At 31.4% G+C, this 25542-nt stretch overlaps 3 protein-coding genes across 3 annotated transcripts; 1 reads left to right on the top strand and 2 right to left on the bottom strand.

The window, feature by feature from the left end:
• The first annotated feature begins 288 nt into the window (after positions 1 to 288).
• On the top strand, positions 289 to 2289 carry Grx3 (Glutaredoxin 3). Its single transcript, XM_015333356.2, has 3 exons — positions 289 to 480; positions 884 to 1506; positions 1894 to 2289. The coding sequence occupies exons 1-3, from the start codon at positions 431 to 433 to the stop codon at positions 1938 to 1940; spliced, it is 720 nt and encodes a 239-aa protein (XP_015188842.2). The 5' UTR covers positions 289 to 430; the 3' UTR covers positions 1941 to 2289.
• On the bottom strand, positions 2280 to 9657 carry LOC107072990 (RRP12-like protein). Its single transcript, XM_015333355.2, has 23 exons — positions 9422 to 9657; positions 9130 to 9322; positions 8921 to 9047; positions 8645 to 8827; positions 8415 to 8574; positions 8162 to 8340; positions 7839 to 8074; positions 7563 to 7730; positions 7354 to 7471; positions 7099 to 7263; positions 6847 to 6968; positions 6481 to 6592; positions 6156 to 6392; positions 5851 to 6077; positions 5642 to 5765; positions 5237 to 5522; positions 4996 to 5153; positions 4497 to 4759; positions 4252 to 4418; positions 3974 to 4180; positions 3645 to 3764; positions 3291 to 3453; positions 2280 to 3206 (listed from the first exon to the last, which is right to left on the bottom strand). The coding sequence occupies exons 1-23, from the start codon at positions 9552 to 9554 to the stop codon at positions 3110 to 3112; spliced, it is 3945 nt and encodes a 1314-aa protein (XP_015188841.2). The 5' UTR covers positions 9555 to 9657; the 3' UTR covers positions 2280 to 3109.
• Positions 9658 to 10076: 419 nt separating this feature from the next.
• LOC107072989 (frizzled-9) lies at positions 10077 to 19678 on the bottom strand. The gene is made up of 5 exons (XM_015333354.2): positions 19104 to 19678; positions 11887 to 12106; positions 11652 to 11824; positions 11074 to 11563; positions 10077 to 10972 (listed from the first exon to the last, which is right to left on the bottom strand). Exons 1-5 carry the CDS (start codon positions 19311 to 19313, stop codon positions 10383 to 10385), a joined length of 1683 nt encoding a protein of 560 aa, XP_015188840.1. The 5' UTR covers positions 19314 to 19678; the 3' UTR covers positions 10077 to 10382.
• Positions 19679 to 25542: the final 5864 nt, after the last annotated feature.

Raw genomic sequence — 25542 nt, forward strand, 5'->3', positions numbered from 1 at the left:
TGGTCGCGTAGTCGTGAATGTTCGTCGTGTGTGCCAAAGAAGAAGACATTTACCGGTTTAACATTTATTTAGATATAATACATTATTTTTTTTCCATTATTCTAATTAAATATTAACAGGTGACAGAATGACTGTCACCATTTTCAAAAACCACAATTAAATCATTTTAAATATGTTGCAATTTAGCGCGAAAATATGTCTGCCATTTTCCTATCTCCGATTGGATAGTAGACAACCAATCACAACACTTGCCAATTCTAAACCTCCATGAAAGCGATAACTTTGGTCGCGTAGTCGTGAATGTCGTGATGTTCGTGGATGTTCGTCGTGTGTGCCAAAGAAGGAGACATTTACCGGTTTAACATTTATTTAGATATAATACATTATTTTTGTTTTCCATTGTTCTAATTAAATACTAACAGGTGACAGAATGACTGTCACCGTTTTAAAAACCACACCGGAATACGTTGAATTTATCAAGTAAGTTATCACATGCTTTTTTATTATACTTTTTCTTTTTGTCCTTTCCTTTCTTTTCATCTTTTTTTTTCTTTTTCTTTTTTCTATTATACATGTATTAAATTTTCTTCTATATCCTAGGTATTATCATGTTATTATTTAAACAAGCTTTATTCGTAATGTTATCGATTTGTTTTCAAGCGCATTATCGTTATCTAAATGCATTCCATCTATATTGACCTAATTGATATTTATATTACTCATATTTCAATATTTTTCTTTTTCTTTTTTTTACTTCTAAGATCAAAGAGCAACAAATATTTTTTTGTTTTTTTTTTTAAATAAATATATATTACATACATATACATATATATGTAATATATACATGTATATATGTATAAATATATTATTTCTTTTATCCAAGGTCCAAAGATCTATCGGTTATACATTTCTTTGCACCATGGGCAGAACAATGTCAACAAGTGAACGACGTACTAGAAGAAATGAAATTATTGAAAGATTACGATAAAGTTCAATTTGCAATGGTAGAAGCTGAAAATTTACCAGAAATTTCATTGAAGGCTGGCATTACAGCAATACCAACTATTTTATTGTATAAAAATGAAGAAATAATAGATAGAATTGAAGGTGTTAATACAGGATTGTTAACAGAAAGAGTTAAATATCATTTGGTCAATGAAGATGCAACACCATTGACAGCTGAATTAACATTGGAAGTTAGATTAAAAAGACTTATAAATCAAGCACCTTGTATGGTATTCATGAAAGGAAATCGTGAACATCCACGCTGTGGTTTTTCAAGAACTATGATTGCTTTACTCGATTCTCATAGAGCGGAATATCAAACCTTTGATGTATTGCAAGATAATACGATCAGGGAAGGTTTGAAGAAGTTTAGCGATTGGCCAACTTATCCACAAGTGTATATTAACGGTGAATTTATTGGCGGATTAGATATAGTCAAAGAAATGAGTAATTCTGGTAACTTGGATAGTATGTTACCTAAAAAAGTACCTCCCAAAATAGGTAAATCAATATTCAATGACTAATTAATTAATCCTTTTGATACAACTATGTTATTTTTACAAGTATGCTTTCATTGTACTACAACATTGTATTATGAATAAGGTTCTATTGTATAGGTTAATTATAATGTAAAGAAAGATTTTATTGTTAATTTGATTAAGGATTGAATATCACACAATTTTGAAATGATTTACATTAGAATCATTGTAATACTATTATAATTATAAACTGTAATTATTGGTAGTAATGTGAATGTATGGACACATTGAGTGACTGTGGTTGTGTTAAACAATGGTTTGATTATAAACATCAGTTGTATCGAAAGGGTTTTTTAATATCTCTCTATATAGTATTTAGAAGATAATATTGTGTTTGTTTTTGTTACAGAAGTTAAAATAGGACAACAGCTAACTAATTACATCCATATTTCTTAGAATAACCTAATCTAATATCACATTTTTATCTTCAACTGAAAATAATGTTTGCTTAAACAAATACACAACAATAACAACGTTTACAAATTAAATAGAAATATTTCTATGAAGCGTGTCTCATTATTTGTTAATAATTTTTTTTTTTATATCTAGAATGAATGAAGTAAAAAAAAACAAAACAAAAAAATCATGTCATTTTTATGTTGTCAATATAAAATGGAAAAAAAAACAGTATCACTGATGATGATGGGATAATACAAATTGTACGTTATGATTTCGTATCATTCTTTTGTTATATAACATATTGAATACAAAAAACAAAACAAAATACAAACAAAATGAATATTAATTAATTTGTTTATTTATGACTTCAAATGAACAATTATAAATTGCATTCTGTGCAGATTATTTTATATACATGTTACCATATGTTACAATAATTTGTGAAATTAATTATACAGATCATCAGGTAATGTATAAAATTGAAATTAGATCTGTTTGTTATTTATACAACATGATCATACTACTTAACCATTATTAAACTCTTTCTGTATTTTGAAAACAAAAGTTCTGTTAGTTGCATTGTTCTATCGAATTTCAATGTATCGTATTGACATAATAATCAGATACTTTAACAGTAACACACATATATATATATATCTTCTTCTTCTTCTTCTTCTTTCTTTAATATATATAAATTACGTGTCACGTTGTTTGTCCGCAATGGACTCCTAAACTACTGAACCGATTTTAATCAAATTTTGCACACTCTGTGCAGTTTCATCCAACTTGAAAGATAGGATTGTTTATATCTCAATTTATCGCAAATTATTTCAGTTTATTAACAAAGAGTCATGATTATCTCTGTTAGTTCGATAAGATTCTAACAGATGGCGGTATAAGTTAATTCGTTGACTTAGAGACGCGTGTATTGGATTGATTGTATTAAATAAAAAATATCATTTCTCAATTAGAATAGGAAAAATTGAAAGTAGCTAAACTGTATTTACAGTTTATTAATTATTATAATTGTTTTACTATTAAATTTCTTAAACAAAATAATCTCATAATATATATATATACATATATATTTAATTGACTTCTTACAAAAAAAAAAAAAAAAAAATTAAGTAATCAAACATAATCAAAGATGATTTTGATCTTTGTGATTATTTTCTATTTCGTTTGTTTTTCGTTCCAAATTGTGCTCCTTTCTTAGCACCAGCTACAATACCACGAAGCTTCGTCGCCATCTTTTTCTTCTTCCTAAAATTCAATATTTTTATTTGTATCTCAAATTATTATTTTAACGAGTTTAACACATTTGTTTTTTTAAATATAATTATATACCTTTTATTTAGAGCAGCTCTTGTCAATGGTACATAAGCATAAGGATCTGGTTTGCCCTTTTTCTTGATGTCACCTCCAGCTTTATGTGCACGGTACTCAGAACCAGGTGTCGTTTGTTCTACCTTTCTTACTTTTAATGGTCGATGAATACCTGAACCTCCAGCTATAATAAAATTATAAAATTATTTTGATTAGAATAATTTCTTTGTAATATTGTTCAAACAAAGACACCATCTTTCTGTGGTAATTTTCAGTATTACTCTTAACATTAATGATCAAAAGAACACTAATATTTGTTGATTTAACTTGTTCAATTGTTGGATAGTATTATTATTTTTTAAAATTATGTCTTACCTCGATATTTCGATGAACCAAAACTCTTCATACTTGTAGTATCAGAACTAGCGCCATGTTTTCTCTTTCGACTTGCTGGGTCCACTGATGCTAACGATTTTTTGTCCTCCTCATCATCTTCTATAAAAAAAAAAAAAACAAAAAAGAAAACCAGAACAATTAATAATAAATATTTAATCCTTAACCCTTTCGTTTCATCAATCCAGTCCACCAAAGTGTCGTCACGTGTCGTACGGAAACACGTACACGAGTCTTCGGGTAGATGCCGGATATATCCGGCGAAGGAAGTTAAGAAATAAAATATTATAATGTATGTATCATAAAATTACCATAATCATCATTTGAATCATTTTCAGATAACATATATTTTCTCTTTTTATTTTCCATTTCATTATCCTCATCATCATCATCCTTTTGATTATCATCCTTAATAATGAAACGTCCATCAGGAGCAATTTTAAATCCATAATCTTTTGGTTCTTTTGGTTTTTTTATAGGTACCACGTTCATATTACTATTAGTCCCAGGTTTTGTTGCTGAAAAGTATAGAAAATTGTTTGTTTAAATAATATATTGCAAAAATTACTAAAACAAAGTAAAAACTAACTAGTTATATTCCTAGCAGTTGTAGGATCAATCAAATCAACAATATTTTCAGCATTTTCTTTGATCCAAGCTTCTTTTCTCGATGTTCGTTTTTTGTTATTTTTCTTAGGTTCTTCATCCTCACTATCACCGTACTCTTCTTCACTGTCTGCCAAAAGATCTTCCATGCTAAGAAAAAATAAAATAAAATAAAGAATTAGTACGTAGAATTGTATTTTGTGAATTATCTAAGAGGACCCCCATTACCTTTTTGGTCTTTTCTTAGCACTAAATTCATTGTCATCATCTTTCTCACTTTTCTTCATTTTTTTCAATTCTTTATTCTTTTTCTTCAGTTGTTCAACCTTATTAATATTTTTCAATCTCTTATGAAGTATTACGTCTGACGTTGGTATCATTGGAGAAATGACTTTAATGCTAAATTTTCTGATCAATTTGGTAAAAATGTCTCGTACTTTTTGTCTAAAGTGTCGTTTACAATTGTCGTTCATATCGGTCAATGTTTTCACCTAGGACAACAATTTAATGTTTTTTTTTTATTAACAAAATATTAATAATAGTAATATCATTGAAGATTTTGCACTCGAGTGGCGTCGAATTAGCGTCTAGCAGCAGATTGAAATTGTAAGTCGAGTGGCGCTGATACGGCGCCCCGACAACAGATTCAAGTAGCAACTCGAGAGACGCTGATACGACGCCCAATTTGAAATCTTTTGTTGAATATTATTAAATCAATTTTACTTACTATTTTTTGTAATTGTTTTGCAATTAAATCATTCGAGGTTATACTAATAAATACTTTAATATATGATAATGCCGATTCAGCTATTTCTCTTGTTGGACTAATTGCAAGGGAACACGCGTGTTGTAACATTTCTTCTGAAGTTTCCTTTTCAATAGAATCTATCAATAACAACAATATTATTAAAAAAATATTATTACAGTGACGTAATATTAAATAAATATAAATAATAAATATTAATTACCGTTATAATGATAAATCATAGAAGCTAAAACAAGTAGAGTACAACTGCAACATTTTGGTTCACCAGCCAAACCTATTATTAACATTTTCATATATTCTTCGAGATTTGATGAATTTTGTAAAAATACATCAGCAATGGCGTGTATCAATTGATACGCCGAAGTTCGACATCTTTGATTTATATCCTTAACGCATAATATCGCTTCTGGAATGATAGCTTGCAAAAATTTGGATTTCTCTAGTTTTGGATGAATTTTCACGAGATGTATCAAACATCTTATACGAGCCTATTTTTTTTTTTTTTTTAAATAAAACAAAAAAATACACATCACACATATATATATATATATATATATATATATACAAAATGAAATAAAACATTTATACATAATAATTATATACATACTCCTTTACTCGTTTGAACTAATTTAGTTGCAGAACTGATCATTAATTTTTGAATTTCCTGTCTATGTTCTTTAAAGAAAGTTTTACATATTTCCTTTTCACTGCCACATAATCCTTCCAAAAATCTACAATAATATTTTGTTCAATTAATTTCACATATTTGACATATATATATATATAAATGAATGTATATAATGAATGAAATTATACTTGTAAGCTTTTTTCTGTTCTTTTCCTTTAGTTTTATCTCGGATATATGGTACACACATGTCATAGAATTGTTTAATTCTAGAAACATCGGTAAATTCAATCAACAATCTTATCAAATCATAAATACTTTCTTTTGTATAATCATCTATCTCAGTGCCCTTTAATTTGTCTAATGCTTTATCAAATAATTCACATATCAATTGTTGTTGTGTTATTTTCAAATATATCTGTAAATAAATATTAATTAAATAATAATATATAAAAATTATATTACAAATAATTAATGAATTATATTTTAATAGTACCTTAATAGTTTCAAATGCAGCTAAACGATGTCCCTCCTCGTCCGTTCCTCTTGGTTTATTTGTGTATAAAACAAACAAAACTGGTAAATAATTTTTGGCAAAACGTGCAAGCTCCGATATATCTTCAGTATTATTATTTTCCGTTGCTCTTACTATCAATTTTCTTAAAGCCGACATTGCTGACAATCTTAAATCTTTAACTCCGCTAATAATTGATCCCAACAATTTAGCAATATCCTACAATAACAACAATATATATATATATATATATAAATGATCAAAATGTATTACAATTTTGTAATATTAATGAAATTAATTGTTATACCTTGAAATTTGTTTTAACGTCATCAGCATCGTTGCACAAACTTGGCAATATTGCCCAGATTTGTGTTACTAATAATTCATAATTTTTACCACCCGGTTCTTTGGATTTGTTGCTAAAATAAAAATCATTAAATATAAATTTACACTAAGGGTGCCTCATCACAATCAGTCCGATACACACGTCTTTAAGTCAATTGCGATTATAAATTGAGATCTAAATAATCCTATCTTTCAAGTTAGATAAAACTGCACAAAGTGTGCAAAATTTTATTCAAATCCGTTCAGTAGTTTAAGAGTCCATTGTGGACAAACAACGTGACACGAAGAAGAAGATATTTAAAGTATCGTTGAAATAATTTATACTTACTTGCAAAACACTGCTAATGGTAATAATACTTCCGTGAAGAATGAAATTGATCCACAAGTAATGGAATCTTTCAATAATGGAAACAACCAACATCTTTCTAGATTTAAAGAACCCTCCGTTGTCTAGAAAGAATAAGAATTTAGATAAATTTGATTAAATCTATGACATAATTGAGCCATTAATTTGGAAAGTGAATAAATAGTAAATTAATTTGTAGATTATTTAGTTAAAAATTGGATACTTGAAACATACTTGAACAGGTAGAGTTTTTAAAACTATACGAGGACCAAGTGTTTTTATAGCTGCTCCAATTGCATTTTCAGCTGCTGAGGTATACGTAAAATTGTTCAAATCACACAACTTTCCTAAAGTTTTTAAAATATCTATGAGATGTGGATTTTTCGTTTTTCCAGTTATCTGTAAGATATCAATTATAGTTTATATAAAATAAAAGTAAATATTAAAATGTATATTGTTATTCTATTTGTTTAAGTAAAAGATAATTACTTGAAATAGCAATTCGATGGAATAAAGTATACAGTCAAATGGTTTATTTGTGTCAAGATGTTGATTCTTTGCTGGCTCATGCATCATACAAATTATTTGATCCAGTATTGTTTTGTATCTGTAAAAAAACAAAACAAATTGATTTACATTAAACTATAGATATCATTTTTTTTTTTTTTATAATAAATTCATTAAATTATAAAACATACTTTTTTCCAGTTTCTTCATCTTTACATAAATGGCTAATACAATCATGTAAAAGTACTTTGACAGTATGAAAAGTACCCGATACAACTTCTTGTTTATCAGAGAACCATAATTCAATACACTTTCCAAATATTCGAGGCATAATGGCAGCACACGTATCCGGAGATTTCCTACAATTATTTTCATTATATTTCTAATTCATATCTCTCTCTTTCTCTCTCTCTCTCTCTGTATAATTAAAATTGATAATGAATATATTTCTGATAATTTCTGCTTACTCAATGAGATTGCAATGTGCTTCTTGCATAACAGTCAACCAAGCAAGAGTTGGTTGAGCATCAGTTGCAGGAGGTTGATAATCATAAAGAGCAGTTATGATTTGTGCATTTCTTTGTGATGGTAATATTGTTTCAGATGGTTTAGACACGAATAATCCATGTAATACTTGTAAACAGCATGATGTTATCAAAACATTGTTTAATCCCATAATGCGTAAGAGTTCTTCGCAAATGGTCTGCGTGAAAATATAATTGATGATATTAGAATGCATATTAAATAATAATAATAATAATAATAATAATAATAATCTTATTAGATGTACCTTTACGTATGATTTTGGTAATACATGTATAATGTCTTTAAGTAGTACAAGAATGTGAAGAACACTGGTTATTCCACCAGGTTCACAAGCTGCGTTCAATTGATTTATACAATGTTTAGCAACATGTGGTGCAGCTGGATGATACGTAGGAGCATCTTCACGAGTCATAATATAACTTGCTAAAATTACATTAAAAAATAAAATGTATTATGAAAATTAAATAATATATTATTCGATAATAATTGAATAATACCTTTAAGCAAAGAACATATTCCATATTGTGCAGCTTTTCTTATTTTCGGTTTACTGTGAATAGTAAATGTTAGAACTGCATCTAATATTTGTGTCGTTGAAGAATTGGACCAAACTGCAGCTTCTTGAAATCGTAATAACAACGAAATACAACCGATACACTAAAAGTATTATCAAATTAATCATAAATTCTATAACATTAATAATTATATTAATAGATAATAAACTTACGTGTCGTATTATAAGAAAATGTTCAACTTCAATATATTTAGTTAATATTTGTAGAAAAACTTTGCTAACTGCACTAAATTGTGCATTGAGTACATTAATAGGTACACTTTTAAATTCCATTCCTAATAAAGATAAAGTAGCAGCAACAGATATATCGGTATCTACTGCTTCCAAGGTACTCATCTAAAAAAAAAAAAAAAAAAAAAAAAGAGAAAAACATTTGGTATCACACATATTGCATTAAAAATAATCAATAAAATAATTTGTTAGATTTACCAATGCACCAAAGTATTCAGTAGTAGTTCCAGTTCCACCATTTTGTTTAATAACTTCTGTAACCGCTGATATTACAGCTAACATTTCCTTTTGAATCAATGATTTAGGTTGAAAATGTTCTAAAAATCTACAAAAAATAATAATCCATAATGAATGTAAGTAAACAAAATATACAAGAATATTAATTCAATGGTGTTGATTATAATTACCCTCTGAAAGACATGTGTGTACAATTACTGTAAGTACTGGCAAATGATTTTACAGAATCAATTGTTCCATCTATGACACTTTCTGATTGACCATCATCATCGTCATCACCAATTTCTACATTTTTTAATCGAGGTAGAATACTTTGCATAGCATCATGTTTCTGTAAATCTTCTGTTGTTATACCGGGTGTTCCTAAATATATTAAATAGATTGTATATATAAAGTATACAAATTTATTCATCGTAAAACACACTTTATAATATAATTTGATATATAAATTAACGAACTTACCAGCAAAATCTTTAAAAAACATCCATGTGGCTTTTTCACGATGTTTTGTTGTTTCAGGGTTAGAATTAGAACTTTGTCCTTTTGGCCAACGTTTTGCTTTTTTTCTACTACCCAATCGTGCTATTTTACCCATTATTATTATCGAAAATAAATACTTTTAATTAATAATAATAAGAAACACTATTTAGATTTTTTTCTAACATCAACTCTGTACATAACCATGCAAACACGTGGGATTATTTATACACAGAGTATATAACTTCAAGAAAGTTGAGTATTAAATGTATCAATAAGTTCCATTTAAGAAACACAGATAGCGCACGTTGTCACGTTTCTATTGGTTCAAACGATAACCAATAGAATCAATCAATTGCAGCGCCATCTTATATCATAAAAAACCGAGTGCATCGAGTGTGTTTTATATTATTGCAATTATAATTTTATATCAATCATATTATTTGTTATTCAAATTGTATAAAATTCAATAGAAATTATCTGTAAGATAATATTTGAGATAAAATAATATTTTTATATAATTATCGTATACTTATATTGTATATCATCAATTTCAAGAAATATTTTTCAATAAGATCAAGAGTATGTCGGTAAGGAAGACATTTGTCTTATCATCAAGAGATAATTTAAAAACAGGTAATTGAGTTATTGATCAAAGTTTTAACTTACTTTATTTTTGTAATTAAATTAATACATCATATTTAAGAAAAACAATGATTTGACAATGAAGATAAATTTTCTGTACAATATCTTTTTACCTTCATACATAGTATAAATGGAAAAATTGATTAAAAAAAAGAAACGAAATGAGTTTTAAAATATCTTTAAAAGATCATCGGTCTTTAACAAAAACGTATAATACATTGGTAATATTTACATATTATGTACAATTAAAGAGAGAGAGTATTTCCCTTGCATTAATAAACAAAAAAAAAAAGAAGATACCTCATGGCACAATATTTACATCAGTTTTAAAATTTCTAAGAACATTCTGTGTCAGAGGTTGAGCAGTTGGTATTGTTCTGGTAGGTTTGCTAGGAGCTGCAAGTAATTTACTCCAAGCTCGGCAAGTTTTACCAGACCAGACCCACATGCCTGAGGTGACGCCAATGACCAAAGACAAAAATGGTTTCAGAAGGGCCACTTCCAGTCCTGCAGCTCTGTAAACTGGACCAGGTGCACAATTTTCGGCAGAACGACAATCGAGAGCAGCTAAAAGGGCTAACATTCGCCATCTGGGTTTAGTCGAAGATTCTTGTAAAATGCACGTCAAGTTTCCAAGTGCTGGCAATACGTAAAGTACAGCAAAAATTCCAAGACGTGTCATCAATCTTTCCAATTTCGTTGCACTACGACCGGCCGAACGAATGGCACGTCTAACGCGAATCAATGCACCACCTGCAATGGCTGCTAAAATGCAACCGAGGAACATCAAGATTGAGTGTGGTAAAACTTCGTGCCACAATGCGGATTCATCGGCTATTTGGCAAAGACCGGTAAGCTCATCTGCAACTATCTGACGAGAAAGTAAACTTCCTGTGAACAAATAATAATATAGGGGATATTTTTATTGGAATATTTCTAAAAAAAAAAACACTGACATTATATTATAAAACATATAATTCACAAAATATTACCTCCTGTAATAAAGAGTGGTAATCCCCAAGCAACAGCATGCAAATACGAAGCAATATTGTGCAATGCTTCGCTACTCCATTCATTTCTAGCACTTAGGAACCAACAAACGCACAATAATGTCCACCAAGTGCTACTGGCTAAATTTAAATAATGTTTCACGATCCACCAACACGTACAAGGAATACTTTTCAATCCATCATGAACTGGCACGTAACTTGGTCCATCGATTTGACTAACACAACTTAGGGTTTCGGTACCGATAGCACCTCTGATGATATAATTCACAGATAATAAGTTGTAACATAATGCGAGAAATACTATAGGTCTTTCTGGATAACGAAATCTCGATGGTTCTACCCAAAATGTTAGAAGGGTGAAAAGTGTTGACAAAAAGCAAAGCCATGCCCATCCTATTATCCATCTTTCGGTAAACTTTTTATCCTCGGCACGATAATATGCGTCGGTACCGCAACGTGGTACACAAGAAATCTACAAATTACAAAAATGATGATGTTATTAAATGTACTTCATTCCATGTACGATTTTTCATTGATCTATTGGAAACATTTGAACCAACCGTTTGTACATCCGGTGTTTCTACGAAATGAGGTGGACATTGATGATGATTTTGCAATCCTGTAGATGTTTGTACAGGCTGAATTTGTTCTGGGGTTGGCCATTGCTGTTGAACAGGTTGAACTGGCTGATCCAAAAGTGTTTCTTCAGGTGGTTGAACGCAAAGTGTATTACCTAGAAAAATAACAAACAAATATAAAATAATGTTACAAATGAAATAAATCATTGATAATTACCTCTATCTAAAAATCGATCGCAATCGAGCATATTTGGCCAAGGTAATGTGAGACTGGTCAATGCAGGTTCGCATTCTCTTCTGACTGAAAGACAGAGAGATTTGCAAGCTGGTATTTGCATGGCTACATGTTCCGAACATACTGGAGCAAATACCGCACAAAGGAATAACCTCAAATGTTTGGAACAGTTGTAATGTACCAGAGGCATCAGAGTTGCCAACTAGAACAAAAGATAATTCAAAATAATTCAATTATTCATGGATTAATTCAATTTTTGCAAAATTTATTAGCAACACTCCCAGAATGATGTAGAATCAACTTATAAGGGTTTGTTTTTTTTTGTAAAATACATTACAGATATTATTTAACATGATAGATGGGTTCTTAGAAAATACTTTGTTGTTGTTGTAGGACAATTCAGAGTTCATTAATTTCAATCATTGTATTATACAGTGTCGTATCAAGATTTGTATCAACTTTTTCTTGAAGTGTGTTAAAACAAAACCGTGTTATAGGAAGGTGTTACCTGTATTAGATATAGCTAATAAAAACAAAACAAAAAACAAACGAAATACTTTCTATAACTCTTAGAGATTAAAATGAAAGATTTTTAGTAGAATAAAAGAAGAAGAAGAAGAAGAAGAAGAAGAAGAAGAAGATCGAAAGGTTCTTTCTTTTTGGGGGCTGGGGGGAGGGGGGGAGGGTTGGTTCCGTTCTCTTTTTCTCTCGGGTGTTATGGGTGACCACGTAATTTCACGAGGTCTATAATTTGGAAGAAGGGAACATCGTGGAGGTGGTGAAGAAGGGGTAGGAGGAAGGAATAGTATGGGGGAAGTAGTATTTTTCCTCTCGACTCGGTGTAATGGAGCAAGGAGCAAGCAGCTAGAAGGGGGGGGGAGAGGAGGGTGAGGAGGGTCTCGAACCGATGAGGCCCTTTCTCGAAGGTGGGAAAGGGATGGGAAGTGAAGGGAAGAAAAAACGAAACGTCCATCGAGACTCTAGAGGCGGGAAGAATGGGCGGGATAATTGCCCGTGATGCCCACCGCTCGTTATATCTCATGGAACCTTTTCTCTCCTCCGCCCCGTTAGGTGCATTACCCCCTTATTTTCGATCGTCTTAGTACCCCTCTTTTCCTCCCCCTCCTCCTTCTCATCTTCTTTCTCCTCATCTTCTTCTTCTTCTTCTTCTTTTATTCGCTTCTTTTATTCAACTTCCCTTAGGGGGTATTTCAAAAATGCGTCATCCCTTTCTTTCTTACTTTCTATAGTTTATGTTTTACTTTCTTTTTTTCTTTTTTTTTAAACAATTTCAGTACCGAGTTAATAAACTAATTGCAAAATATTGCAACTGATTAAATAGTTCATAAGTGTAATAGTTAATAATTGTTTGACATGACAGACACACGCATATATAGGATAGGATCAAATTGGATTGTAGGATTATGTTTTGACATGTAGGATTAAATGTTTATTGAAGGGTTGCCTTTCGTATCACGAGTATACTCGTTTATACTATTTAGTTATTATATTAGTACTTACAATTAAGTACGTTAGTTATGCTACTAAAGTATAACTAACTTGCAACATACTATAATTATAATATATAATAACTATACTTGTAATATACTATAGATGATTAATTATCAAATCAAATGAAAATATATAAAAATGTTTTAACGAGCAACAATCACATATAGAACAAATAATAATAATAATTATAGTATAATCAACTTGCAACATACTATAACTATAATATATATAACTATATAATAACTATACTTGTAATATACTATAGATGATTAATTATCAAATCAAATGAAAATATATAAAAATGTTTTAACGAGCAGCAATCACGTATAGAATAAATAATAATAATAATAATAACTATAATAATAACTATACTTGTTACATACTATAGATGGTAGTTTTCGTTAAAGGAAACTAAAGAAGGTTTTTGATCGAGCTAGTTATTCGCATTGCACCCCTTTGAGTATAATGGTAATAAAAAACTAGAAAGAAGAGAGAAGGAGAGGGGTGGGTGGGGGTGAAGGGATTGGAAGATTGATCGCATCGGTCTCGGTGACGGATGCTCGTTTCTGTCACAGTCTAACTCTCTCTCTCTCTTTTTTAGATTCAACCACGACTACGACGACGACCACGACCACGACCACGACCACGACGACGACGACGACGACGACAATGACGAAGAAGAAGAAGAAGAAGAAGAAGTGGAGGAGGAAGATAAAAAAGTTCTTCCTCGTTCTGTAACAACTATAGCTAGAAAAGAAATCAGCAAAGGAAAGAAACGAAACGAAACGAAAGGAAAGGAAAAGAAAGGGAAGGAAGGAAGAAAGGAAGGAAGGAAGACCGGTTTCCGCATGTTGCATTCCCTTCCTTCGTTATTTCGCGTTTTTCTCCAAGAATGGTCCGCCGAAGTGAAGAACACACCGTTGGGAATAAGAAACAAGGGAATCCACCTTGAAGGGAAGAGAAAAGGGTCTCTTTCTCTCTCTCTCTCTCTCTCTCTCTTTCTGCTTGCTTGCCTGCCTGCCTGCCTGCCTGCCCTGTCTGCTCTGGCTGCCTGTTTGCTTCACGTCGATGCTTTTGCTTCTGCTTCTGCTTCTACTGGGAGGATAGCATTTTAAAAGTGTCTTGACAGACAACCGAGATGGCTTCGCAAAAAAAAAAAACAAAAGAGTAGAAACTAAGGAAAGAAAGGGAGACCTTCTCTCTCGGAGACAACGAAGGACTTTTGCGAATTACGTAGGCAGTGTATTAGTAGTAGTAAAATGTAGTCCTCTTCTTCTTCTTCTTCTTCTTCTTCTTCTTCTTCTTCTTCTCCTTTTCATTATGTTTGTCTTCCTTTCTCTTATTTTCTGTTTCATTTTTTTCATCTTCACCTTCTTCTTCTTCTTCTTCTTCATTTTCATCTTCTTCTTCTGCTTCTCCTTTTCATCATCCTTGTCTTTCTCTCTCTCTCTGTCTACCATTCTCTTATTTTCTGTTTCATCTTCTTTATCTTCATCTTCATCTTCATCTTCATTGTCATCTTCATCTTCTTCTTCTTCTTCTTTTAATTATTCTTGTCTTCCTCTCTTTCTTTATTTCTCTTAATTTCTTTTTCATTTTCTTTATCTTCATCTTTATCTACTACTTCTTTTTCTTCATCTTCAACTTCCACTTCTTTTACTTCATCTTCATCTTCATCTTCATCTTCATCTTCATCTCCTTCTTCTTTTTCTTTTTCTTCTTCTCCTTTTCATCATCCTTGTCTTTCTCTCATTTTTTTTTCTTATTTTCTGTTTCATCTTCTTGTACTTTTTGCTTCGTTCTTGTGCACGATTCGAGCAGCGGCTTCCTCTTTTCTTACCTCCCCCTTCCCCAACCTACCCTCCTCCTCATTTTACCCTTTCGTTTCCCCCCTCCCCGCACCTTCTTCTCAGAGAGGCTCCTTCAACAGCCTCGGGTCGTTCCTCTCGCTTGGATCGCGGTGTTCAGCTTTTATAGCCGCGTGCTTTGCTTTGCTTTGCTTTGCTTTGCTTTGCTGTGCCTTGCATTGCAGTACATTGCAGTGTATTGCAGTGTATTGCATTGCATTGCATTGCTTTTGATATTTTAGTAAAGTACTTAAAGGGATATGTTATCTATAGGGTTATTTTACGCAAGTGTATTAAGTGTATTGTACTTCTCGGTATATTTTTGTTAACTATGAAAATATTTTCTTTCAATTAGGAAAATACAATCCACGTGTATCTTCGTTGTCGTTGTCATCGTTGGGATTTTTATTAATTTTTTTTTTTGGTTTTGGTTTTGGTTTTGGTTTTCTTCTTCTTCTTCTTTCATTCGCAAAAGTTGAATGGAATAGTCGCGCAGGGGGTTCCCCGTGCACAGCTGGAGATTTGAACGCAACGATAAGAAAGATCAATTGTTATTCTTACGTATTATACATGTATATTACTCAAGGACGTATTATTATTAATAAATAATATATATATTTATTTGTCGTTTAATATAATTCATATTTAAATTATATTAAATATATTATATTATTATTATTATTTATTAAATTAAATAATACTAATTATATATAATTACAATTAACAAACTACATAAATACAATTATATTGAATAATTTAAAAAATAATAAAAAAAAAATCTCTATTTATTGTTTTTATCAATTTTTTTTCTTTTTTTAGGTTATATTTGAATAAATTTAATTATAATTATTGTATTACAAATTGTGTTATAAATTGCATACAAATGAATTGTTCCTTTTTTATTTTTTTGGTAAAATTAACATTGGAAATATACTTAATCTTCTATAAATATATAAATAATAATAATAAATATAAAAAAATATATTTAATTTATATTTAATTTAATTTAAATATATAACATTTGCATGAACTTTTGGTACAATCTAATACGTCAATTATACATTGCACGAGTGTTGTGTTCAATCACTCATACACACACACGCATATACATATATACTCTGGGTAATTTGTAACAACGATTGCACTCCTTTGTCGTCGTCCTTCGTAACCTCTCCCCCCTCCCCCTCCCCCTCCCCGGTCACCCCGACTAAAAAGATCGTCTTTAATTTATCCACGATGCGTCCCGTCGGGTTTCATCCACGCTTCTGTGATCATTCGTTCGTTCGTTCATTCGTCCTCGAGAGACTATTCTCAACAACGCGTTCATTAACCTTTTCATTTGTGCAATTTTCTTTTAATTTCATTGTGCAAGAAGACTTCAAGATACTTTGTTAAAATCTTACTAATTATAATATTACGATTAATGATCATTCCAAAACAAATCAATTGTATTAAACTTGTATTAAATTGTTAATAAGTTAAGAATCAATTAATTGATTTATTTTTTTTTTTTTTTCATTATTTTGAACAAAATTCTGCTAATCGAAATTCCTAACCTCTCTCCCAGGTTCAAGAATATTCAAGAAAAAAAAATTGTAAAATATTTCTTTAACCCCCCAGTTATCCGCCAATGGCCATTTTTTGGGACTCATTTTTAAATTTGTTTTGTTTTCTTTTAATAACTGCAACTTCAGAATGAAATCGTGGTGCTTCATGAAAATATTACAAATTCGCACTATTTTATTTCAAATCAATAATTAAATGATATCAAAATAATTTTTATATTTAAATAAATAAAAAACAACAACAACTGTTGCAAAAATAGTTTTATTTCGTTAGTATGAATATCATTAAATATTTTTTGTTTGCATTTTTGTATTGTGGCAGGTGGTAATTGTTTTAACATGATAAAACGTATTAGTTTATTATTAATAAAATAAAACTAAATCAAAAAAAAAAGAAAAAAAAAAGAAAGTGAAAGAGAGAAAAGAATGAAACTAATTAAAGCGACTCCCAAATTAATTACTATAACGATATCGAAGTAAAGGTTATTTTTTTCTTTTTCTTTTTTTTGAGGTTAGGTTCTTCTCAGTGTGGCGAGAGCTATCTCGATCGGCGATCATCAAAGTGGGGAGTGGGGAGTCCCCCTCATATCCTCTAAGATATCCGATCGTCTTAATGCGCTTTTCATGTCTGACATCGAGCTCGCGAGATACGCGAATAAATTTTTATATCTTTGTGCACTCTCTTTCCCCCATTTTTTTTTTTTTCTTTAATCTTACTTTTTATTAGTTTCTTTTTAATCGTCTAATCGGGTTGGTTTGTACGAGAAGGAAATAATAATTTCATTCTTTTAAGTGGTACGAAATTTTAGAGAAAAATTTAAAGAAAATAATTTGAAGTGTTACGATAAACGATGATTGGTGAGGTGTATGGTGGTGGGGGAAGGAAGGGCGGAGAATTTGATTTTTTACCAATTGGAGATTCACTTGCACACTGTGTGTGCAATCATACTCTGGTAACCTATTATCAGTTATTTTGAGTAAAATATAATAAAATAATAGTAAATAAAAGTATAATAATATTTAATAATACAAAATAATAATTAAAATATTATAAATTAAAAATTAATTATAAATTCAATTCCAAAAATTACAAAATAATTATAATAATATAAATAATAATTTATTATTATTATTTATTATACATTATTAATTTAATAAAGTATAGAAAAACAAAATTTAGCATTGTATAATAATTGACAATACAATAAAAAAAAAAAATGGCTGCTGGGAACCATGCATTCGAAATGAACATCGTGGTCTTGCGAATAAGTTAATTGTAAAATTTAATTAGTAGTCTGCTTAAAAAATTCATGTTTTTTTTTCTTTTAATAATATTTAAAAGGGTACATCAGCTGAACTCGAATACATGCACGAAGGGAATTCGATATTATATCTCTCAACGAATGAGAGAAGATGGGAATGGGGAATGACGGTGGGTAATGGGATGAGGTGGGGGGGGGGGCTGCAAAACGATGTCCATGAATATAGCTGGTGGTGGTAACGGCGTTTATCGCGAAGCCGAGCTGGGCTTATCGTGAAAATGATTTACAGAGACGCTAAGACGCCTAAGACGCGAGTAAAAGGTTGAAGTAGTCGGCTTCCCTTTGATCTTATCGACAGGACTATAAAAGCCACCTGCGTCGTATAGACACATACATATACACATACATATATGGGTTTTCTACCTCTTTTATATCATGGTTTCTCAATGTGTTGTGTTGCTATCTCCTTCAACAGAGCAAAGACCCTAACTTCGTGCCATAGTTTCGTTAATCTGACCGATTGCGCGACATCGTACCAATCATTTTGTTGTTTTTTTCTTTTTTCCTTTTTTTTTTTTTTTACAAATCTTTCATAAAGATAGATAAAGATTAACACGTGTTTATTTTTTTTAATGGTGTCTTGCACGTGTACAAAAGTGAAACATTTTTCAAGAATTGTCAATTACTTTTTTTTTTTTTTTTTTTTGAAGAAGAAGAATTTAATGTTTAAATAATTGAATACATTTAATATTTTTTTTTCTAAAATTCTATTGGGTGAGATGTTAATAATAATAATAATTTGAATAACATCACATATATATGTATATAATGTTAATTAACCCCTTAAGTTGCATGCTCGAAGTAACTCGAGCAGCGTTGTATTACGTTGATCCAAAATTGTTCCTTAAGGGGTTAATTAATTAGATTTTCTTTTTGAATTAGTATACAATAGTGTTAGGATTATTTATATACATATGTATATAAATAAAAGAAAAGTTAATTAACAAACTTACGCCACGTTCAGCTTGCAATTGATCCTCGTGTCCCATAAAATTTGGCATTGCAGTAAGATTGTAACGCAATCCATGACAAAATGACACGTTTAATCTTTCGCATTTTTTATTTTGTCCAGTTTGACCAGCATGATTAATGCCCCATGATTTTGTTAGGCCAATAATTGCCAATAACAACGTGATCTTTTTCCAAATATCTTTCATCTTCATGAAATTTTGTACAAAACAAAAATATATTTCCTTATTGTATAAATCACAGAATAATTCTTCTATCTTCTTCTTCTTGAATGAATATTTTCACGTTACACAACAAAAAACAATGTCGATGATTCATTTTTTAATTGAAATTTCGAACAATCCTTGTCGAATATTTGAATTAAATTGAAACAAATCATTGACACGCGTTATTCGATATTCTTTGACGTAAAATTAAAACACCTCTTTGTATGTTATTACAAAAAAATATAAAATATTTTAAAAACACGTTGTTATATAGATATATATATATATATATAAAACTAATTCGTGATATTTCGTATCACAACGAATCGAACCGAACAGTCGAGCGTCGATACTCGAACTGCTTGAATTCACAACAAACTCTCGTGCATTGTCGGAACATCTCGGACTGCCCCCACTCCGCTCGTTAATACTCGACAACTTTCGGTCTTACTCGGCAATGCGAAGACTGGGCCTTTCTACAGAAGTGGGGTTAAGATTCACAACAAACTTTCGTGCATTGTCGGAACGTTTTGGACCTAGCTTGACACCGTTCGTTAATACTCGGTAAGTTTCGGTCTTACTCGGAGCAATATGAAGACTGTGGGCCTTTCTATAACAACATATATTTATATATATATATATATATACTTACTATACATGCCATAGGGCATCATCACATACCTGGGCAGCGGCTTTCCTCTTTCATTCTTTCTTTTTTCTTCTTACTAAAGGATTCTTTTCCTTTTCCACGCCTCGCCACGACCCTTACGGCTACACGAGTACCTATTATTTTGGTTATACCGCCGCTAGTCATCGAACCAATCCCACACAAGCACAATTAGGAACAAAGAGAGCCAACGGGAGGGATTTACGAAAAGAAGTACGAGTATCTTACTAATCCCTTGTACCAATGAATTTCAATCCGCATTCCCGGAAACGGTTACATCAATGCTTTATGACACAAACAGGATGAACAGATATATATATATATATACGTGTCTATGTATTAAAAGAATGCTTTGATTTTCTTTTTCTTTTAAACAGGATGATCGCTTGAATAACTTTGAATACTTTTTTTTTGTTTATCTTTAAATCATCCAGATTAGAAAGAAGTCTTTAAATTCTTTCTTAAACTTCCTCGTAAGGATCAGAGTCTCTTATTTTTTTTTTCTTAGTTAGGACAAAAATAGCTCGCACTGAAAGATATAATCGATTCGAGGAAAAATACAAACATTTTTCAAAGGTTTCACAATGGTGTATTATAATAACGTATATTAGATCACTAGGGGTATTATACACACATATATATATACACACGTTTTTACAAAGTAGATTTTGATTAGCCCAACTGACCATAGTGGGACTCATATTTCCCCGCCAACGGGGAGGACACCCTTTTGTTTTTTCTTCATTGTTCTTTTTCTTCTTTCTTTTTTTACTTTCTTTTCATGATACCGTCTCGTACTATCTCTGTCCCACAAACAGGGGCCCCCTCCTGCTCCTCCACCAGTTTCCACGGCCAGCAAACCCTTTTGTATGATTTCATTACTCCTCACAATGGACTTTAGCCTTTGCAGTTTAAGCAACGAAATACAAATTTCTATGGGATCATTGACGCAACCCTGACGCAACCCTAATATATATGTAATATCAAGCAAATTAACTTAAAAAAATTGATACTTATTACAAAATCTGAAAAAGAAAACACCCACGTGGCAAAGGGTAATTATCTATTTTTGAAGTACACATATACACACACGTACACACACCATGTTTAATCGGTACGGAATGCTTAGAAAAGGGATTAAAGAAACATAATTAGTACTTTGGAGTTTTAAAAGAAAATGAGAGTCCCTTTCGTTCGGATTACATCAAAGAAAACCATTGGGTACACGACCTGTCTCACCGGTTTCTTTATTTTCCTGGCTTTGAAAGCTCTCCAAAGCACCGCTTGGAAGCTCTATCGTTGGTTATTCCCTTTTGGTCGTCCTTCGATGGGCGTAACAGACCGTTGCGACCGGGCCCCGACAAGAAGACATGAAAAGAGGCCCCCGAGCACACGCGGCTCCGTGTATGGGGGTCGAGAAACTTGAAAATCGTGTTAATGTTCCCTGTAAAACCCGACCCGTAACGAAGATCTTCAATAATACCGCACACTCATATTCTTTTCTTCTTTTTTTTTTCCCCTACCACAATTCCGGTTTTTTATTTTATATTGTAGTTTTTTTTTCCTTTTTTTTTTATTCTAATAGAGCTCATGTTACTCTTCAAGTTAATCATCAAATGATACGGTAGCTAATATATGTACCGTTAATTACAATAAAGTGGACTAAATTATTCAATTATCATTTATTGAAGTGAAAACTTCTTTAGAATGGGAGTGATCTGAAAAGTAAATAAACGGAAACGGAGCTATGTAACGAAGCTATGAAACTACTTTTCGGAAAAAACCTCACTACTTTTCGGGAAAGCATCATTGTTATAATAATTTATAAATATATAAATATAAGAAAATAATTGACATGGGGTATATATACAAGTTATTATTATTATTCCTATAATTTTGTAGATTGTTCTCTTTAATCTAACCTAGATGTGCTTGCACGCGCATGCGCACGAGTACATCATGACGATATTAAATTCACATCGAAGAAGGGAAAGTTAATGCACGTTAATGTTACTTCTTAGAAAAGATATAATGATCGATGATACACCATAATATCGCGTTCGCATTTCTCCATCTACGTTTCTTGACGGGGGCCCACCAACGGGTATTATCAAATGCGATTATAAATCCATTTTCTCGCATAAGGGCGTATACACCTAACCTAACCTAAGTGTGCACTTTTGTAATGCACATATATATATATAAAATTGCATATATACCATCCCATGTATTTTTTGTTTTTCTTTTTCTCTTTCTACTTCATTTTTTTTTCACGAATTAAAAGGAAAAACGAAAAAAAAAGATGGGAACGAATCGATATGATTCATGGTGGGTTAGCAGCAGCATGTTTCATGCATTCTCTCTCTTTCTCTCTCTCTCTTTCTCTCTTGCACTTTGTGCTCTCGACCGGTCGCGTCTGAAAAGATTTACGGCACTGTCTTTTCCTTCGGGGTAGGGGTGGGGGGAGAAAATGTTGCATACGAGATCTTAATGAACTCCTGCGTCGGCCATTATTTCGAAATAATTGTTTATTTCTTCATATATAAACAACTGGCGTTAATTTACAGTAGGTAGTTTAATATAAACAAATAGAAGATAATTGTATAGTACAATTTATTTTATAGAAAAAAAAAAGAAAATGTTTTTAACCCTTTAGGCTATCATGAACGCATATATGCGTTTGGTAAAAATTATTAAAACGTATATAATAATGCAATGGGGTTGGGATTGGTTTAGAAAAAACAATTTAATTTTGTTAAAATAATGTTTCGGAAATAGTTGAGATTCTTTGACGAGGGGAATGGGGCCTCTTCTCACATCGGGGGCCTCATCATCATCATCATCATCATCATCATCGATTTGATTCGTCGTTCATGAATGAAAGAATGGACGCGCTCAACGATGAAAGGTAGAAACAATAGAAGGTAAAAGAAATGGTGGTGGTGGCCGTTGCCAGTAGTAGCCATCACGTGAAAAAAAAAAACAAAAAAAATAAAAAGAAACAAAAGAAAGATGGATGTGAAGAGAACACAACCATTGGCTGTGATGGTGGTGGTGGTTCCTACTTGAAGAAAGAAGAACGTGCCTGGGATATTTCGAGCAAACCCAAGCGCAAGCTACTTTTCTGCATTTATTAAATCGTCCTGTTGAGAAAAACTTGTATCAAGTTGCCCCCACCCCCACCCCTCTCCCTCCCTCCCCCGTTATAGGGGATATATAAATTTACTTTTGTATTATACCACGACGATGAGAAAATAAAAAAAAATAAAAACATTGTGTCGTAAAATGTTTTTACCTGTTACAAAAAGAATGGAACAGAATAGGGTGTCTTTCTATTTACGTAGGATCAATTTAACACTAAACTTAAATCAATATAATCAGTAACCTAACCTTAAAATGATCGCGGGTCCTGCATTTTGTAGAGATGTGATAATTTGTAAATAAAAAAAAACATTCTTAGTTAGGAAATGCATTAAATGTATATAAACATGTTATTCATTTCAAAATAAATTAAGTTATATTGTTAACGAAATATACCGAACCTAACCTAAAATGATTGCATCTTGCAATTTGTAGAGATGTGCTAATTCGTAATAAAAAAATTCTTGATGAAGATGCATTTCTAAATAAAATAAAGTATATTGTTTATGAAATATGTATTAACAATGATTATTATTTTTGAATTATTATTATTGTTCACAATTTTAGAAGTAAAAATCTGATTTTTAAATTATTTTAAAGTGATCATTTGACCATTGACGATTGGAATAAGATATATATCTATTAAATCTAGCATTAAGTTTAATGTTAAATAAAATTTCTTTGTTAAAAACGATAATCCCTGTATAATCATGGTTGAAGCGATTTAGTAAAGTAGAATCTCGCATATTTCTTCGATTTCGATCCATTCAACGTATAACAAAAGAAACAAAAAAAAAGAGAGAGAGAGAGAAATGATCCGATGCGAAAGGAGACACGAGTTTTAAAAGGGAATAAAAGAAAGAGTAGGTTGAAGATGGTTGGAAAAAGGGCCCTAACGTCGAACGACGACGACGACGACGGCGACGACGACGACTAACATAAGAAACTCGTCCCTTGTCCGTTCCCTCGAACGATCTCGAGTGAATCGAATCGTGATTTCCAAGCGACAGACGTAGAAAAAGTTTCAAATCTTGCCGTGTCTTCTTGGGAACGGTGCGGTCCGATGTGATGTGGTGCGGTGCGGTAAGAGGCGGGGCCGGGGCCGGGGCCGGGGCCCAATCATTCTCGGTTCTTTAGGTTGCTTTCTCAAACTCCCATACAAATAACCCTTTTTATTTTCACTCGGGCATTGCGAATTTTCTACTCAAAGAAAACCACCTATAGGTCGATGATAATATAAAGGTTTACATTCCAAAATTTGAACATTATCAAACCGGTGACATTACGTTGGTGTCATGTTCAAAACAATTGAGCCAAGCATTGGTGACACCACTGTGGTGTCATGCTGGAAACCTATCACATAAATTTAATTAGCCTACTTTTATATTTTAATTCAAAAATTGACAGAGACTTTTGAGATGTAAACTGGTACTCAAACTTTTTCAAAAAATTTCATACGTTTTCGTTGAAATCATCGTCACCAACAAAAAAAGAAAGGCTGCAAATGAAAGAAATAGTCGTATAGTTTACGATAAGATTATAATCGCTGTGAATTTCTTTTTAAAAAGGAAGTCAAGAAATAAGAAAAAGAATATGGGAGAAAAGGGGGATTTTAGTCCCAGCAAGAGACCGAGCATATCCGAGCAATGAAGATCGCGAGCAAAAAGCAGGGAATTCCCGCGTCCGGTGCTCCGCTTGGCCGGACGGCACATGCGCAGCTAATTACAGTTCCCTTTGATGATTTGCCGACACTGCCGCCACGGCAAATGCTTGGGCTGTTGCAGCAGTTGCCTTCAGGACCCTCGATCGCCCACCAACCAACCAACCATTCTTAGCCTTTGGGTTTCCTCTTCCAAGTTTCATCCTCACCGCAATTTTATATCTTCCAACACATATGTACATACATATATGTATATATATATGCTTGGTGTGATTCGAATGTGACTGTACAACTATAATTTGTTTTTTCTTATAAAGAAACTTGTCCTTTTCATCAAATGTTTTATTCCTTCTTTTTTTCTTTATTCTTAATAAAAGAAAATAACAAACAATTATCAGTTAGAAATAATTATAATTAATTTATGCTAATATAGCGTAATGTATCTTAATTATTAGTGTTAATTTATTTATTTAATTAGTATTAATAACCGAGAAATCTTACAATGGATAAATCTTAGTATACATAACCTTAATTTGATTTTGATAATACCTAACCTTATTATTGGCATACAAAAATATGATTAATTAACCAAATCTTGTTTTTTTTTTCAGATCAGTAAAGGTTAGAGAACCTTTTTTATTCAACGCATTTAATCAAATATATTTCAATAAATTTCTTTTTTTAAATGATTTATGTTTTTTTTTGTTTTTTTTTTTTTTGAAAGATTTTGTTACAAGGTACAACACAAT

This window comes from Polistes dominula, unplaced genomic scaffold (genome assembly GCF_049000335.1).
Source record: "Polistes dominula isolate Pdom_NZ unplaced genomic scaffold, Pdom_raw_medaka contig_83, whole genome shotgun sequence".
In the NCBI taxonomy this organism is placed as follows: domain Eukaryota; kingdom Metazoa; phylum Arthropoda; class Insecta; order Hymenoptera; family Vespidae; genus Polistes; species Polistes dominula.

What these genes read in the sequence shown, in the direction of transcription:
- Grx3 (XM_015333356.2), top strand. Translation starts at nt 431, where the DNA reads ATGACTGTCACCGTTTTAAAAACCACACCGGAATACGTTGAATTTATC. An exon ending in GAATACGTTGAATTTATCAA is followed by an intron (nt 481 to 883) that starts GTAAGTTATCAC and finishes CTTTTATCCAAG; the next exon opens with GTCCAAAGATCTATCGGTTA. An exon ending in AAAAGTACCTCCCAAAATAG is followed by an intron (nt 1,507 to 1,893) that starts GTAAATCAATAT and finishes TTTTTGTTACAG; the next exon opens with AAGTTAAAATAGGACAACAG.
- LOC107072990 (XM_015333355.2), bottom strand. Translation starts at nt 9,554, where the DNA reads ATGGGTAAAATAGCACGATTGGGTAGTAGAAAAAAAGCAAAACGTTGG. An exon ending in TATGATTTATCATTATAACG is followed by an intron (nt 5,154 to 5,236) that starts GTAATTAATATT and finishes TGTTATTGATAG; the next exon opens with ATTCTATTGAAAAGGAAACT. An exon ending in AGAGCTGCTCTAAATAAAAG is followed by an intron (nt 3,207 to 3,290) that starts GTATATAATTAT and finishes ATTGAATTTTAG; the next exon opens with GAAGAAGAAAAAGATGGCGA.
- LOC107072989 (XM_015333354.2), bottom strand. Translation starts at nt 19,313, where the DNA reads ATGAAGATGAAAGATATTTGGAAAAAGATCACGTTGTTATTGGCAATT. An exon ending in CGATCGATTTTTAGATAGAG is followed by an intron (nt 11,825 to 11,886) that starts GTAATTATCAAT and finishes TTATTTTTCTAG; the next exon opens with GTAATACACTTTGCGTTCAA. An exon ending in AAACACCGGATGTACAAACG is followed by an intron (nt 11,564 to 11,651) that starts GTTGGTTCAAAT and finishes TGTAATTTGTAG; the next exon opens with ATTTCTTGTGTACCACGTTG.